The sequence below is a fragment of the Triplophysa dalaica genome, chromosome 14 (genome assembly GCF_015846415.1).
Source record: "Triplophysa dalaica isolate WHDGS20190420 chromosome 14, ASM1584641v1, whole genome shotgun sequence".
NCBI lineage: Eukaryota > Metazoa > Chordata > Actinopteri > Cypriniformes > Nemacheilidae > Triplophysa > Triplophysa dalaica.
The window spans coordinates 15,416,264-15,434,634 of NC_079555.1; the positions used below are offsets into that span (position 1 = coordinate 15,416,264).

The 18,371-nt window shown below is 37.0% G+C and overlaps 1 protein-coding gene across 1 annotated transcript; it reads left to right on the forward strand.

Moving 5' to 3' along the window:
• Positions 1–10,217: 10,217 nt before the first annotated feature.
• On the forward strand, positions 10,218–16,979 carry pld3 (phospholipase D family, member 3). Its single transcript, XM_056766956.1, has 12 exons — positions 10,218–10,369; positions 11,252–11,319; positions 11,801–11,851; positions 12,463–12,611; positions 12,761–12,941; positions 13,026–13,143; positions 13,356–13,483; positions 13,810–14,007; positions 14,400–14,539; positions 14,722–14,884; positions 15,400–15,499; positions 15,677–16,979. Exons 2-12 carry the CDS (start codon positions 11,293–11,295, stop codon positions 15,862–15,864), a joined length of 1,443 nt encoding a protein of 480 aa, XP_056622934.1. The 5' UTR covers positions 10,218–10,369; positions 11,252–11,292; the 3' UTR covers positions 15,865–16,979.
• The last annotated feature ends 1,392 nt before the right edge of the window (positions 16,980–18,371 follow it).

Below are 18,371 nucleotides of genomic sequence, written 5' to 3' on the forward strand. Positions count from 1 at the left end.
TTATTGGAGTCAATTAATTGTAATCTATCGATTTGACAGCACTAATTTTGTATGATTTATTTATTATTGTTAATAAGCATAAACACATTTCAAATATATATAGTAATATGTAATAGTTAATGTTATGTTTTATCTCACTAAGAAGAATGATGAAAATATTTATAAAGATGCTGAAATATACTTAATTTCATTGCAAAATATGTATTTTTTTATACTTTAAATACAACCTGGAAATGTGTTTGATATGTTTCTTGAGTTTGAGCCAAATATTGAAGTATTATATGCCAAGTGACAGATAGCTCTGCACATACTGTATGTGTTTTCTATATTATCAGCATTTCGTGAAGAGCCAAGGGTTTAGCTTCAGGTTTCTTTGCTTCATGTTTGTTTTAGAGTTCTTAACTGATGTAAACAGCAAAGTCTCGAAGTGTTCGTAATTGTTTCTACAGCCTTATCAGAAGAAGGGTGGGACCATAGATGGTCTAAAGCTTCCAGCATGGAATGAAGAAGGGGAATAGAGGGAGATTACTCAGGTAAATACAATGCCTGAGCTCTCCAAAGAAACAGAGGGGATTGAGAACAGAGAGAGGGAGGGGGAGAGAGAGAGATAGAGAAGAGAAAGAGTGGTTGGTCAGGTTGTAGGTATTGTACCTACTATTTGCTCACTCACCAGGCAGATGGCTCCGTTCATTGACACCTGTGTAGTTGATTAGATGTAGCGGACAGAACTTCTACAACAGACAATAATGAGGCCAGACGTGTGTTTGGCTTTCAAAGCATTCAAGAACGAATCTGATATTTGGTATGAAGAGAAGGAAGCAGTATGATTTTAAATAAATAAATAAAAAATAGACTGTAATTTGAAAATGAACAAATCTGGACATCATAGAAAATAAATTTGTCTCACCATACATAATTATTTTTTGGTCAGTTTTAAATATTGCTGGGATGTTCCACCCGTGATTGGGTAAAATATAGACAACAATTCCAGTGCATGACTCTTTCTTCTGTAAAACACAAAAGAGGATATTTTGAGAAATGTCTCAGTGGTTTAATCTCTATCCAAGTAAATGGGGTTCAACATTGTTTGGTTGCCAACATTCTTCCAAATATCTTCTTTTGTGTTCTTCAGAAGAAAGAAAGTTGTACAGGTTTGAAAAGACATGAGGGTGAGTAAATGATGACAGTTCATCTTTGGAAGAGCTACCTTTAACTTAATCTAGAAAATGGGACATCTTTGACCGACCATGCCAACATTTTTAATGTGTATTAAAAAATTCTTAATCTATAGTACGAACAGACATTAATGAATGATTTAATTTTACCTAAATCAATCGAGAATTGATATTTCTGAGGTGATGTCTCTTTGTGACTTTATATAGATACCCATCTGTAAATGTTTGTGTTCAGGTTGAACTTTTAGAATCTTTAAAGGTTGTCACAGACAGTTTTAATTAATATGTACAATGAGGTGGAATTTTACGAGGTAGCAAATTTTCTTTTGATTCTTAAGAAGATTCTTATGAATTTGTATGATATCATTCATACATTTTAGTACGATTTGCTTTCGCGCGAGTGACTTCAGGTTTGGTGACGGGGATAGGGGTGGGCCTTCAGTATTGCTTCTTTTCTAGTAAATCTTCATTTTCGTATGATTCATGACGTACATTTTAGCCACCTTGTAAAATAGTTTGAATTCCAGTGAGATTAGGTTGAAAATGTCACCAAGTCAATATACTTTCATTTATTTATTGCCTTGTTTCTTTTCAACAGCTCTTTCTGCACTAATCAATTAACATGCATTCATTTAGAAAAGTAAAATAACAGCTCTTACGCCAGTGCTTTAGAAAACAGAAAGACCCACACCTGGCTGTGGAGCAGGGGGAAGGCAAGCGGGAGAGGAGGGCCGCTTTAAAGCTTTTACCACTGTGCAAACACTAGACTGATTGCTTTTAATGGGATCAACTAGAGGCCTGTGTGAGAGACAGTCCTGCCCTGACCAACACTGAGATGTCAGGTAAGTGTAACCTCACTTCTCATTACTGCTCTTGAAAGAGCCCATGTAATACAGCACACGTAAATGCAAACACACATAGCCTACGCTCTCAGAAGCACGGGCACCTTTGTGGCGGGACACTATCTAAAGTTCAAACTGATGCTGATCTTAGGTGAATGTTGTTAAGTTTTCATCATTTCATTTCACTAAAATAAAAGCTAATCGAAAATATTGCATTCTGCTGAACTGAATAACTTCCTCAATTACGATGATTGATCACGACTGATTCTCTCAATTTGGTTGATATCAGTCATTAATTCTACTATTCATTCATAACTTATAAATGTCTGATAAAGCTTATCAAGCACACTGTGGTGCAATTATGATTAAGAAAAAATGTTAACGATAACAAAAAAGTAAGCAGACAAGGTGCACTTGTTCTCGCAGTCCCATCGAGACAAAGATGGCTAAATTTACTATCAAAGATGAATAAACTACAACTGCCACCTTATACGTGTGAAACACCTTAGCCAAAGCAACAGTGTTGACCGTCTTATAAATGTTTGAAAAACCGGTTTCCCATTTGTTGAAGAAAATCTTTCATCAATGGCAAAGAAAATAATGTAGTAGATGGATGATGTTAACCAGGAATAACATCAACTCAACCAGTGGAACAAAGCGCCACTGTAAAATGAGTTTTGAGTTTTGGCATCCCCAACAGTTTAGTTTCATAAACAGACTGCGGCATTTGGCTCTTTCAGGACACTCCTCTGCTTCTCTTCACGGTACCTGATGGAAGGTGAACGACTGGAACAAGTCGAGATGTTTCAGCCAGACATAGATTTGTGTTTGATAAGAGGCAGGGCACTAACTAATATGGAGAGTTATACAGAAACAACCACACAATGTTTAACCCAGAATATTTGTCGATATTGAGAAATGCAGCCCAGAGGAATAAAAAACGTATTCCCTGTGGGTTTCCTTTTCATAGCTGACGGAAGCTTAAAGGTATAGTGTATAAAATGTAGCTGCATCTAGTGGTGAGGTTGGGAATTGGAAAACCACCTCCACCGTCCCCCCTCCCTTTCAAAGCACTATGGTGGCTGACACAGAACTAAGATGTCATCACCTTTTTGCTTCTTTGCTGAAGGAGATAACATATTTACGAAAAGTACACTGAGCCGTTTGCCTGTTTAGGGCTACTGTCTAAACAACACTGCGAATTCCATGTAAGGGAACCCGCGTAGATGTTTGTCGATAGAAATATCTGTTTCTAAGGTAATAAAATCATAACTCTTAATTATGTAAGTCTTTATAGGTCTTTATACTCTGAAGACATAGTTATGTATATTGCATTTCTGTCAATAGATCCTCAAAAAAATGACACACAGCACCTTTAATGAAGATCTCTGAAATATTCTGATTAAAAGGAATAGTTCACTTCAACATTAAAATTCTCTCCCTCTTGTCATTTCAAACCTTTCTGACTTTCTATCTACTGCAGAAAACAAAAGAATATATTTTGCAGAGTTTTGGTAAGCAAACAACAGTGGCAAAATATTTTCTTCTGCGTTCTGAATGAAAATGTAATATCTAGTTCTTAATTTGGTTTATTTATTTATTAATGCAAACGAGAAACAATAGCAACATTAAAAAAACCTAATTGGTGCATTTTTATATTGCATGAAGGACTTAACTGATCTAAAATATTTTACCCACATTGATTTCCCATTCTTCTCGTTCCTTTCATTTTTGATTTATCTTGTAACTGGCTTTGTTCAATAGGGAAAGATACAAATCAGTCCCCTACATTTTTATATTCCAGTTTTCAGCCTTTGTTTTCAATGTATGATCTTTACACAGAAAAACAACGGCTGTTCTTTTCTGAATGTTGTTCTTGATAATCCATTGATTATTTTGTCCATTTAAATGCTCCAAACCCAACACGAAGATTCAGAACTCATGCAAATGAACACGTTTAAGAGCGAAGTTGAAGTGCAACGTTCAAAACATGCAAATGCCATTTCGCCAACTAAAGTTTATTGGGCGACCTCTGGTTCTGCTAAGTGTTCTCTTGAGCATTTATTGTGAAAGTTAAAGAGGTTAAGAGGTGCTTGTGTCGTCCACCTTGGACAGATAACACTCTTTCGGTCTCCACTCAGAGGCCTGGACCAAAGCCAACTGATAACACAGTCACATACCATCTTTATTAATGATTGGTCAGGTCTCGGTTCTGAGCGCAAACCCCCCGGCAGGTAAGATGAAGGATCTTTCTGTAATGACCAATTCTGAGCTCCACCCAACAAAAGCATTAAATTCTAACACTGCTATGGCAACATTCCTTCAGGAAGTAAAAAAACGAAGACGTTTGTGAGAAAACTTGAGTCATCCGGTGCAATACGGGGGCAGTGAGGGGATGACGTAACATTTTAATAGTATTGCTGTCCGGTCGATTAGTCAGAGTGCAGCATAACATCTGCAATACACAAATGATCAGGTACCCCCAAAACCTATTTAAATGATGTTTGTAGCCAAGACCACAATCCCAATTGCGACCATCAGACCTTACCTCATAACATAAAAACATTCTAATCATTTTAAGTTGGTAGTTCAGTCTGAAAACTGTCCGGAGTTGATTTATTTTAAGAATATTTTCAAAGTTATATAACCCTGCTAGGCCTGCACTCTGACCCAAATCCCATGAGAGCTCGGTGGCCGAGGCCCAGACTGATGGCCTGGTGTGAGCGTGCGGCCTCCAAACTCAGCTGTGTCTGTTGTGCAGGAGGAAATACTGGTTAATAAGTAGCCTGGCACTGAGCTGTGGCCCTCTGTCACAGGTGTGGGGGCCAAGGACGACTGCTGATAAGACTAGACATAACCGGGCAGAGGGGGAAGAGAGATCAACCACAAAACAGTCAGGATTGGAGGAGGTGTTTTAGAGATTTCAGCAATCTGACGTTACTAAGAGACACGAGTTTCATCTGCGTAAAATGCATCATTTCTGATCCAGTGTCACACATTAACATCAACTATCCTGTCTTTATGTCATTCAAAACCTGTGTGTGACTTTTTCTTCTGTGAAACACAAAAGAAGACGTTTTGAGAAATGGGTTCCAATGTTGTTTGGCTACCAACGTCCTTCAAAATATCTTCTTTTTGATCTGCAGAAGAAAGCCATACTGGTTTTGAATGTCATGAGTAAATAAGGAAAGACATTTCCTTTTTGGAACCAACCCGTTTCAGATCTCAATTATTTGTCCTAGACACAAATGAGATTAAAGGGAGAGCAACTGGAAACTTCTGCTTTCTACAAATTTCTTTTTACAGAAACCATATAGAAACCTCATGATTGTCTCCATTGGAGATTCAGACCAGATCTCAGCAATATGTCACTAAGTGAGATCAGCTTGGCTAATCCTTCAATCAAAAGTCAATATTATTATTGATAAGATTTCAACAAAATCCAACTAAAATGTACCTATACGACCTCAATTCCTATAAAAAAATCAAGTTTGTTGCTATTTATGTTGCTCCCAAGCCATTTTAGGAAAACATCAGAGATTAAACTGATAATTAAACCAAAGCAACCTCTGATCAACTCAGTTTTTCAGTGGGAATGTATAAATGATCAAATTTAAAACACAGTGCAAGATTTCTACATCTGAAATACTCTTTTACCCAATTTTAGCTTATCAGACTCTGCCTGTGACACATGACAGTGGGCTACACGCAGAAGTTTGGATCAATAACCAGGTTTTTAAGATCCACCTCTTCCCGAACACCATCCTTGATCCATGGAGTAATGAGTCACTTATGCCACTCTACACCTTTAACACCCCCAACACCCCACCCCCCCCCCCCCCCATTTACCCTCTCACCGCCCCCAGCATCCCATAATGACCCATCTTCTGTAGCCTTCACCTCAGTGAACAAACTGTTCAAAAAACTATTTCTTGGAGTTTCTTTCACCCACACATCAATGCTCATACTGGGGTCACCAAGTCCACACTGTCAGTAAAAAGGGTTAAAATTTGACCTTTCTGTCACTGGAGTGGTACCCTTAAGGTTTCTTTTTGTACATTTAAGGGGAATACAACCTTTTTGGGGGACATACCTATTGTGCTCCTTAAGGACCTATTGTGTACAAGTTAAATATTGGGGGTTCCAAACATCTAACCAATAGGTCATTAGGGCACAATAATGTACCCAAAAAGGAACAACATTATATTATGGTCTGTATACTTTTTAAAGGTTACCTTACCACCAGAGCAACAAAAAAGGTGCAATTTTAAACCTTTTTTCTGTTTTTCGAGATGTATACAGTAGGTGGAGTGTAAAAAAATATTTTTTGTTTTGTGTTGGTTCAGCTTAAACATTGTTGCTTTCAAATTTAAAATTCATTGGATTTCTCATTAAGTTGACTTATATGTTTATTGTTCTTTATTTTAACATTTTTAATTTGAATTAGTTCATACACATTTTTAAGTTTAACCATCAATTTCTGTGTGGCATTATGACAATTTTACAAGCATGCTCAATTTTTACATTGAGAATAATTTATTGTATTTTTTCAGCATTTTAATTTGGCTTCCTGGTTTTGTTACTGTGTTTTCTGAATCAAGTGAGCCAGTAAACATTTGTTGAATGCTCTAGTGTAGTTCGACCTGTGTAAATAGAAAAATTTACCTGGGGTTTTAAAGTTCTGCCCCCCGATCAGTTCATATGAACATAAATAAAGGTTTATTGTATAATGCATTTGTGAAGCATTTTCCATCTAATAGAAAAAATACTTCCAGAATAGTTTTCTATCAATTTAATTTAGATTCATTTTAATATTGAATTGAAAGAACAGGGGTAATATGTTGTCACAAACCACCCTTAAACAAAAGCACCAAAATCCTATTAGGCATCATAAATCATAATAATGCTTTTAATGAAGGTCTGGCTCAAACATCTCAGCAGTGAGAACATGACTGTAGGAGATAAACTAGATTAAAAGTGTATTGGGAAGGGCGAGGCCGCCAGAGGCTGTGTAATATAAATGCAGCGGGCGTGTACACGTTGTGTCTAGAGCTTTTCCACGCAATGTGACTTTGACAATAGACGGCAATTGAAAAACCGCATCCTGGTCAGAGATGAGGCAGGTGCAGATCTCTGTGGCCAATGCACCAACCTGATGTGCAAGTTATTTCACAGCCACATTTAAAGAGCCCGAAACATTTCAAGAGCTTAAATGTGGTCTGGTTCCCACCCACAACATGTACAGCATTTGTATTAAGTCCGTACGTTTTTGAAACAGTTTGGTCAATGATTCAAAAAATATTAATATTATAAAGAAAAAATGGTTAAAAGCGGTGTCATATTTAATCAAATAAGCAAGAATGGACAGCATCACAATGGACTCAGGTCATACGAAAAGGATGAAAATGTAAAGGCTACTGTATTTCGTGTCATATGAGAGAGTAATGCTTATTACCTTTCTAACATTAACACATTAATCTCTCTGTTCTTTAGAACTATTGTTCATTTACCAGGAGTTGTGCTTCAGGTATTGCCAACCTATCTGCGATCCAAAGGTTTGGCCCTTTGCCACACTTTATGACTCCGGGTGTGTCCTGGTTACTTCCGTGTTTGGGTCCTCGCAGACGTATAGGCTTCTCTCGTTTCCCTGTTCAAACTAGCAGAAAAAGTCTGAAGACAAATAAGCAAAGGTGAAGAGTTTCCCCTGTATCTGACACATCTAACAACACATGCCTACAATCACTCTGGGTCAACATTTACACCAACCCGCATGTGTGTTTGTGCGTGTGCATGTTTAATGTGCTTTCATGCTGATTTTACCCCGCCACACTTGAGTCTTTCTATTATGGTACTTTGTAGAACATACCAGGACCAGGTAACATTTATCAGAGATACCGACCCAGAGAGCAAACAGTTCTGCTCTCTCTGCACAGGCGCGCGCTGTTTGAAGGAGATTTCCAAAGGCAGGGTGGAGGGGAACATACAGTATATGCCAATAAAGTATGTTTTTAAAGTGTCCTTTCATCTGGCAGGAAATTGCATAAGTTTCGAATTATGGAAGGCTGGTTTACAACAGCTTGGGTTTCAGAACAGGTAAAAGCATGGGCAGGTGGGAAATAACTAACCTGGGTTTATGATGTGTACAGGTGAGTGAAACCTGAGACAGGAAAACGCAGGCATTATGAGGGATTCTCCACAATATTTAAACTTGTATGTAATTACACTCTTCCATTAAGCAGACAATGGCTTGGTTTGATTCGTTTTAAGAAGCTTGTATTTCCTAAAAAAATCGATTCAAATATATATTTTTTCAAAATGCACTACTGGACACGGTGGTTTCGAAGCTCACTTACATTTCTTCCACTCCTGTAAAGTGTCTGCTTGCATAGGTGCATATTCTAATGAAGTAACCTGTTGTAATGTACACACATCACTCGCTCCCTCTACTGTGATACAAATAGACATGTCATAGATGGTTAAACCTCTTACGGCACCAACAGGTGTAAAGACAACAACCTGTTTTATTATGTCCCTCTGGGAGAATCATTTGTGAGGGCTCTTTATAAAATGTACAAAGTAGGCTAATTACTTTTTACATTATTTTAATGTTTGCATGACATTTCATGCTAGGCTGTCTTCTTACAATTAAAGATTAAGCAACAGTTGTATCCGTACATTTAAATATAGGCCTACTTTCAAATTAAATTCACAACAGGAATATAATTTTAGAAATCTTTAATAAAGATTTGTGTTATTATTTGCCAATTCTGACTGGTTTTAATTTGGCATTAAGACATGACAAATTCCTAATGTTGAGGTCATGATATTCTATTAAAGCAGGATGTGGATCATAAAAGTGTCCTTATATAAAGCTAACATTCTTATAGGCTAAATAGACCTATATGTGGTTGGGCAACGTTTTTGATTACCAGAATTAAGAAATGTGATAGCCGACATGTTTTGACTAAACCTGAGCAGGATACAATAACCATTTCTGATAAACACAATTATCCTTATGCAGTTGAACATTTATGTTTGTTTATCTCGTTAGAGCTTAAGGGTTACTCTGGAAAGACAAAAACAATTTTTAAGCTTAAGTGAAAAGAAGGGTGGTTCTCTGACGATCCGTTAGTAACTGGAGGGTCAATTATTTTCTTTTAAGAATAGACACCTGACTGCATCCTGGACCGCCGACAGCTTCCTGATTCTCTCATAACTGCCGCAATGCCCGAGGGCAGATATACCGGTCTGCACGCTCACTAAAACACTCAACTATGGGACATGAAAAATGACATTGTTTGCTTATTTAAATTGTAATTTTAGGCGGTGTATGCTTAGCATTTCGGAAGACATTACTTTGTAGGGCCTATTTCGTAAAATAAAATAAAATAAAACAATAAAAAGAAATTAAATTATAATAAACAACTAAAATAAAATGGAAAATGAAAAGAAAAAATATTTATTTACAAATTATGCCTACCTTAGTTTTAGCAAAAATCGTTAAATAGGCTATGACACATGACACAACTTGGCTGAACATTTCATTAAGAATTAAATTCCTATATCTGCTTTTCCACTATTTGCAACGGCATCACATTCAAATTGTAGTTATATGTGCATTTAACTTTTAAGCATTTACTATACTTTTAACCTTTAAGTGTAGTCCTACATTACCCTCTGCTGGAGAAACTTTTATCGCTGGCTGAAATGACTGCATGGCACATCAACTGCCTATTGATGTATTTTTATATACGACTTTACACATATTGAGATCAAAGCTTGATGACAACGTGGGAAATCTTCCCTGATAGCTTAAAGCTAAAAAAGAATTGAATAATATTATCTCAAAATTCAATTAATCGGAAAAAAATGCTAATAATTCAATAAAAAGACGATATCATTATACTTAATTATTTGAGCAGTTTACGGTGAGATTTAAAAAAATGGCAATACAAAAAATAACAACTTTTTAACCACACTAGAGAAATGAGCCAAAACTGATAAGACTTTTATTGTGCATGTGTCGCTCCTAACATGATCTATGCGCTACAAAAATACAAACATTAATTCAACAAATGAACTATTACGTAACATAACTGACAAGGGTCTACAAGATGTTACATTGTAAACATATCCTCACATACGTCACGTCCTTCCCCTTTTCCTATAGGTTACATTGTTGAGTCTGGTCACGTGACCCCACACCGAGCTTACAGTTCACAAGGAACTCGTGCTGAACGATCTTTCTGACTTTACAAACACGAACTTTCACTTCATTGTTTTAGTTTTTAAATAGATGTCATTGATCGCCAACAATACAGCTCCGATTCACGAGATGATTTAAGAACACAGGTATGTATGTATTTCGTTTCTTTTAAATAAGCTACATGTTGAACAGTATATCGATGATAAAAGCAACAATTGGCATATGATTTCAAATGTGTTGTTTCGTATATGCACACTAACACAACACACTGAAAGAACAATGTAGTGTTGGTAAGCAGACAAACAAATCACCATAGTTAGTATTAGTATTGCATATTGTAGTGTTATTGATCAACTCTTTTATATTAGCAGGACAATGCTACTTTGTATTTTTTCAATGTATTGTATGGTTTTATACACAAGACCCAATCATTTGAATGTTGTGGCCAGTTGTGTCACGAGATGCACTTCACGGGGGTCTGAATGAAGACGATTGAATGGCCTTCTGAGGTATATGTTAAATCCATACAATCAACAATTCATACAGGACATGTATGCCCTGTTAATGTATGCACTGTAAAAAAGCTCTAGTCAAAAGGATCAGTCAGCATTAATCATCCCAAAACAGAAAACACCAGATCAGAAGGAACTTAAGATTGCATTACTGTCAGTAACTTAAGGCACGTGACCACAGGCTCATGACTGTCACTGTGTAACCTGCAGTTCTTCCTTTTTTCCTCTGCATCTTCAAAAACACTTCCACTTTCAGGGCAGGCAACATTGCACAATACCAGTTTTTGTGTGTGCAAGATTTGCCAAGCTCATCAAAACTGCTCGTCGGTCCGTCACCTGGCCGTTGCATCTGTAGCCACTAATGCTGACACCCGGCTATTTCTGTATTTCCACCTAGCGAAAGGCCTGGCTATAGAAATGCTTGACACTTGACAACAATGATTCCATACACAAACAGACACACAGGGAAAGCTCCAAACACACAGTGTGATGATCCACTCTTGTTGCACTTTTTAGGATACGCGTTTCCTTCAATTGTGCCGGCAAACCTTGACAGCATGAAGTCAGATATTCCATACGAAAAGGTGCGTAATATCTTGCATTTTTATTGATGCTTTGAATTGGATTTGTTTAGAATTTTTGTTGTTGTTCACGTATTTTACACTCACTTTGATAGAGATCTTTTGTTTTATCTATTGCACAAACATACTTAAAGTGATAGTTCACAAAAAAAATGAATTCAGTCATCGTTTACTCACCCTCTTGTCATTTCAAACCTGTGTGACTATCTTTCTTCTGCAGAGCACAAAAGAAGATATTTTGAAGAATGTTGTTAACTGGCCCCCATTCACCTGCATCCGTTTTGTGTACAACAATAGCAGTGAATGAGGACCAGTGCTGGTCGGTTACCAACTTTCTTCAAAATATCTTCTTTTGTGTTCTGCAGAAGAAAGAAAGTCATAAAGGTTTGAAACAACAAGAGGGTGAATAAATGATGACAGATTATTCATTTCAGGTGAAGCATTTGTGTGGTTAACCAGTTTTTTTTTTCAAATCTTACTCAAGATGGTTGATGTGGAGTCAAGGAAAGGAGAAGCACAATACAACTCACAAAAGGTATTATTTCCGACTGTCCATTTGTTGTCTTTAAATCACAACATTTATTGTCAAATATTTCTGTACAATGGCAATTAAATGATAAAATTTCCTGCTTGACTCACATTGCTGTTATCTTGTGTTTCTGTGGTCTCTTTCTTCTCAATATTTTATGTCTAATAATTAATTTATCTGGTAAACAGCCATGTAATCAATGTGCAAATGTACAATTAACTGGTCTTAAAGTGACAGTGCGCCCAAAAATCACTTTAAACCTGTATGACTTCTGCAGAACAGAACACAAAAGAAGATATTTTGAAGAATGTTGCTGACTGAACAATGGGGGTACCCATTCACTTTTATTGTATACACTCAAAACCAATGCGAATCAACGGGTATGCCATTGTTTTGTTACTAACATTCTTCAAAGTATCTTCTTTTGTGTTCTGCAGAGGAAAAAAATGAAAAACAAAAGGATGAATAATAATGAACTCTGTATTGCAAGCTTGTCCCATTCCCAAAAACATGTCCTACTCACCCTGTCTGGTTTTGTTCTGCATTAATAACCAACTTTACGTTATGCCTATCTCTATTGTCCAGACAAGTTTTGATCTGTTCATCTGTGTGTTTAGTATTACAGGTGCTTGATCATCCTTACCTGTCTAACCACAGTGCTGTTGATACTTCTGTCCCTCCAAACGCTGCTTATTCCTATGGCAACAACCTCCTCCAAATCACATGAACGTCCTCTGATCAGAGAAACCTGCACTGATCCCTGCAGGTAGACGTTCATTGTGATTCAAGTTGCTTTAGTGTTTTAGTGGTCCACTGGTAAATGAGGTTTACCACTACCCACGGTTTCACATCTCCACTTTTATTAAGGTGTGCACTTTCAGTAAGGTCTTTGAAAGTTCCTCTTGTCATTCACAGGATTGTTTTGTTGGAGAGTATTCCCGAGGGACTTGTTTTTAACTCCTCGACCACTCACCAATCCATATATGAAGCCTGGCTCAATCTAATATCTGCTGCTCAAAGCAGCCTTGATATCGCTTCCTTCTATTGGACTCTTACCAACAGTGACACAAAAACACATGAGCCCACGGCCAATCAGGTTTGTAGTTTGAGTTATCTTAATTCCCGCTGACTAATAGATAAGAAATCATCAATGAAGTCTTAAATGATTTGTACTCTTTAGGGCAAGGAGATTCTGCAGGAATTAGGACGGCTCTCTGGGAAAGTATCTGTTCGAGTTGCGGTCGATACACCATCGGAATCGAAACCTCTAGATGACATTTTGTTCCTCATGAACTCGGGTATGTCAAAACTGCTTTTGATTCTGTTATGCTAACAAACAGCCAGACCAAAAAACAACATCAGGTGTTTTGTTGTAGTTGAGAGACGCATTGAAATATGCTTTCATATTGTTATGAAATATATTCATATTGAAACTCACATACAGTTGTGAGTGAGTTTCGAATGATTTTAAAAGGGTCTTTACAACGTTATGATGTTTCACCTGTCGTAGGTGCTGATGTGCGGATGGTGAATATGCGAGAGCTGACTACAGGTGTCCTGCACACCAAATTCTGGATTGTGGATAAAAAGCACATCTACATAGGCAGTGCCAATATGGACTGGAGATCACTAACACAGGTCAGTCTTCATTTTTTTGGCATTTATATTTCTATAAGTGTAAAATGCCTCATCTCATGCTTTGCTCACCTGCCCATGCCCTACAGGAAATTATAAAAAACGTTTTAAAATGATTTGCAAATGTGTTGAAATCCATCATTCAAAGTAAAAGTAACCAATATTTGAAATGTCGTAATAAAAATACTAGTCCTTGCTTATGCCAAATGTGTCTTTTTTTTGTGCATTGTTTGATGTATTTTTTAATGTAGCTAGAGCGTTGTTTACTACCCCAACTCAAGGTGGAAAGTGTGGTTGAGTATTATACTTTTTGTTTCCCCTTTGCTCAGGTAAAGGAGCTGGGTGCAGTTGTGTATGACTGCGGCTGTCTCGCTGAAGACCTTGGGAAGATTTTCGAAGCCTATTGGTACCTGAATCAGACCAAAACAGTTCCCGCCCACTGGCCCAGCAACTACTCCACCCTGTACAACAAGGAGACACCCATGCAGATGTTACTCAATGGGACTGACTCCAGTGTCTATCTATCAGTAAGAGAAAACCCTCCCACCTTTAAAGGGGTCATATGGTGAAAACACATGTATTTCTGTGTCTTTGGTGTGTTATTAGCTGCCCATGCATGTATTAGACACATAATTGCAAAAATGAAAGTGTTGGAACAATAGAAAATACAGCGTTTTTGAACCTTAATCGTGTATACACTTTGCGTTACATCTAAAACAAATGATAATATTTGTTTAAGCCGTGTCAGATGACCCCTTATGAAATCTACAATAACTATAACCACACTGTAGACAAACTGTTAGCATGTTGTTACGGTACTGTAATTGCTTTTTGAATTGGTTGAATATATTTCAATGTTTCAGTATGGGAATTAGTGACTCAGGTATCGGAAGTATAAGTGTCTATCTGTCGCACACAGAGCTCTCCTCCATCATTATGTGCTGAGGGAAGAACTCCTGATCTGCAGTCTATCCTCAGTGTGATCGGTGATGCTCAACAGTTTGTATACATTGCCGTGATGAACTATCTTCCTACAATGGAGTACTCCAAATCTAAAAGGTCTGTAATATACGTGTACTCCTTCTTTAGCCAAAAAGTGCCTGAGAGGATTAGAGAATTTTAAATCAAAGAAATCAAGTGGACCTCAAGACTGAAATATTATGATATAAACATTTTAAACGTCTTCTCTGTCTAGGCTGCTTTTGAACATCTCTGACTGTGGTGTTGTCTATTTCTTGCAGGTACTGGACAGATATTGACACCCAACTGCGGCGTGTGGCTTACGAGCGTAAGATTCGTGTGCGTCTGCTGATCAGTTGCTGGGAAAGCAGCAATCCAATCATGTTCCCTTTCCTTCGCTCACTCGCTTCCTTACGAGAAAACAACAAGCTGAATGTTCAGGTGGTGAGTGTCCAGTCGAGAGGTGTTGTTCCCTGGAACATCATGTTATTCAGGTTCTGCTAGAAGTAGTGTTTGCGTTTGGTCATCATTCCCTGGGTAGTGTGCAGTTAATGATTATTTCACCCAAAAATTTACTGTATACTTGTGTTATTCCGATCTCGTGTGACTTTCTTTTATCTGCAGAACACAAAAGATATTCTGAAGAACGTTGGTAACCAAACAACGTTGGTAACCAAACAACATTGAACCCCATTGACTTCCATTATATGGACACAAAACAGACATTTCTCAAAATATCTTCTTTTGTGTTCCATAGATGAAAGACTTATATAAAGGTCGGAAATAACATGAGGTTAAATAAATCATGAAAGACTTCTTATTTTTCTTTCTGTGATATTTGAGTAAACTATCCCTTTAGAACTTCATAGTTATGTATGGACAAAAGCTTCTTCCTTCCTCTTTGCGAGCTACAGATGCTCACCATCAATCTTCAGTTCACTAATTACAATTTTCCACAGAAAATTTTTACTGTCCCGTCCAACCCGCAACAGAAGGGAATTCCATATGCCAGAGTCAACCATAACAAGTACATGGTCACAGACCGGGTTGCGTATATAGGTATGCACTGTTTAAGTTTTACTCGGTTTTTGTTATTTTATTTCCAGGTTTTGCATTTCTGTAACTTGCATAAACACAACACACGACTTTGAAGTTCATCCTTTAATGTCAATATTGCCTTTATTTATATGCGTCTTTTTTATTTATTTATTTCAAATGAAACACATGTGTTTTCAGGTACCTCTAATTGGTCAGGTGACTACTTTGTGAACACCGCTGGCTCTGCATTAGTGGTAAACCAGACTTCAGCCCAGACACTAAGCCCTACAGTCCAGGAACAGCTACAAGCAGTATTTGAGAGAGACTGGGACTCTTCATACAGCAGAGAAATCAACCCCAATACCAATCACAAATATGTTTGCTAGTTTAAGATTCTTTTGGTATTTGCCTTGCACTCTTGCCTTTGTGCTCCAGGGGGCGCTGTGGTGTGTAAATCATTACTGAATACTTGTTCTGGGGGTCTAAATGCACAGGTACACAGAACAGGGATATACTTCTTTCATCGATCACTATTTGTATCATCTACTCAGAGGAATTACGCTTCCATTTATACTTAATGCCTGTTGAATTTACATACATTTGCACATGATGATTTGCACATGATTCTGAACTGACATTTACATTTATGCATTTGGCAGACGCTTTATCCAAAGCGACTTACATTGCATTATCCTATAGATTTTTTTTCTAAGAATGTGCAATCCCCTGGGATCGAACCCACGACCTTGGCGTCATTCAGAATGTTATCATTGATTTCAAATAGTATTGATTGCAGTTTTCTTTTTTGTATTTCATGATTTCTTTATGCTGCCTTGCATCGGTGAAAGGGATAAGTTAGCCAAAAATGAAATTTCTATCATCATTTACTCGTTTATTTTTTCCATTTTGTTGACCTCCTATAATAGAAGTTCTTATAGGGACTGTCTGCCCTTGCATTATTGCAAGTAAAAAGAGACGGTGAAACTGAGAAGTGATTGCGGCGTTTGGTCTCTAACATTCTGTCTTCTGTGTTTTAAGGAAAAGCTCATGGAGTTTTTCTCTACTTTAGGATGTGTAAATGATAATGGAATTTTTAGGAGAGTTATTTGTAGTCTCAGAACAGTTTTTGTTTGAAATATTATTCATGCCTGTGTTTACTCATGAAAATCACCAAGTAGGCTAGGTGACATATTAAAGCCATTTTATGTTACGTTACCACTATTGCACAGCCAGTGGCAACAATTACACACTGCTGTTTTAGCTGCACATGAATTTCGTCGCAAGGATACTTTATAACGTGTGATAAGGATGAGTAATAAATTCATGAGGGATCTGCCTGTTTTAACTTGTATCTCAAATCTCACATGTTATGCATTATATTGTCCTGCTGTGGAACATTTGTACATTAAGGGAGTCTTTAAACAAATATTAATTTTAGTTTGTGTTGTTTGAATTGATAAACTGATGCACATTTTGAATAAACAAGGATTACTAGAGCTTACATTGAGTATGTCAACATCATTCAAATGTCATTTTGGATTTCAACTTTCTTATTCAAATTTCAATTAAATGTTGTTTTATAGCAATACAATTTTGCATTTTTGCAAACAACCTTACAGAAAATACATTTCAAAACCAACAGTGGACAAGACATAAAAACAGGGAGAAAGAAAACATGAAAACAAGAAAAATAACATTGATTTGTGAATACACTGACACTACTGTATTTGGACAGCACATAGGCTACAGCCTTTATAAGAACATTAACACATTGATATATATAAGTTTTTTCACGTTAATATATTAAAAAATAATCTATTAGCAGGTAATAACCTGTCCTCTTTTATGCAATCATACTATAATGGCATCTTTCCCATAAATGGACATCTCTCGTGAACTCGTGCGTTGGTTTTTCCACCTGTTTTCTCCGTTATGTCCCGCCTCCTGCAGAACGATTTGCTAATGGATGTTTTCCCTTAGCTGTGATTTGACAGTTGACCCGTCCTTCACAGAACCTAACCAGCCACAGCACGCAGTAATCGAATCAAGGGCGGGACTTACGGCAATCCGGGTGTAAAAATATAATAGCGCTGTGCTGGCAGTGATTTTTGTTGGAGGTAGAGCGTCACTCGTGCAACAATGAAACGAACATGGCGGTGAGTGTCTGCAACAATATATATTTTTTCTAACTGTTTTATTTATTTAGAAATTATGAGCTTCAGTGATTTTCGGTGACGGTGCAGTGAGTTCATTCATAGCTGATGATCCTACAATGACTCATCGCATCAACAGCGGACAAAAGATTCGATGCTTTTCGGCAGAAGAACTAGAACATTCATATACTTCAATCATAGTGAATAAATACAGATATAAACTGTGTCTTTAGGAAAAAAGAAATTACACAGTGGTATATCATTGCCTGCATTTCGGCCATAAGACACTTGTTGGTTTTTACTCTTGTTTTAATTATTTGTTGTCTGTAAAGACGAAATACAACAGTTATAATGCGGATTATGTTTATTTTTAATGTCCATGTTTAACATTATGCATATCCTTAATACTCGTGATTTAAAATGATAATGAAGGAATCTTTCTCCAAACTCATCAAGATTTTTTCACACCAGATGGCAGTAATCTAGACGACCGACAATAAAAAGCTTAACCAATTCTAACAATGGTTTTATTCATTATTTAATATGGGCAGATTCCGTGTTGAATATTTTTCTGTGTGGGTTTGCGCGTGTGTATTCTATTACTTACATGTATAAAAAACTTTACTGTCACCATTATTATTGCGCTGGAAAAATAGGTCACAGTCTAGTAATCTTCAGTTTTCTGTCTAAACACCAGTTTTGAACGTTTTCTTAGTTGACTCTAATGTGATAAGAATTAT

Excerpts from the sequence above, each read along its gene's own strand:
- pld3 (XM_056766956.1), top strand. The coding sequence starts at position 11,293 with ATGAAGTCAGATATTCCATACGAAAAG. Across the intron at positions 11,852-12,462 it reads CACAATACAACTCACAAAAG|TATTACAGGTGCTTGATCAT; the intron begins GTATTATTTCCG and ends CTGTGTGTTTAG. Across the intron at positions 13,484-13,809 it reads ACTGGAGATCACTAACACAG|GTAAAGGAGCTGGGTGCAGT; the intron begins GTCAGTCTTCAT and ends CCCTTTGCTCAG.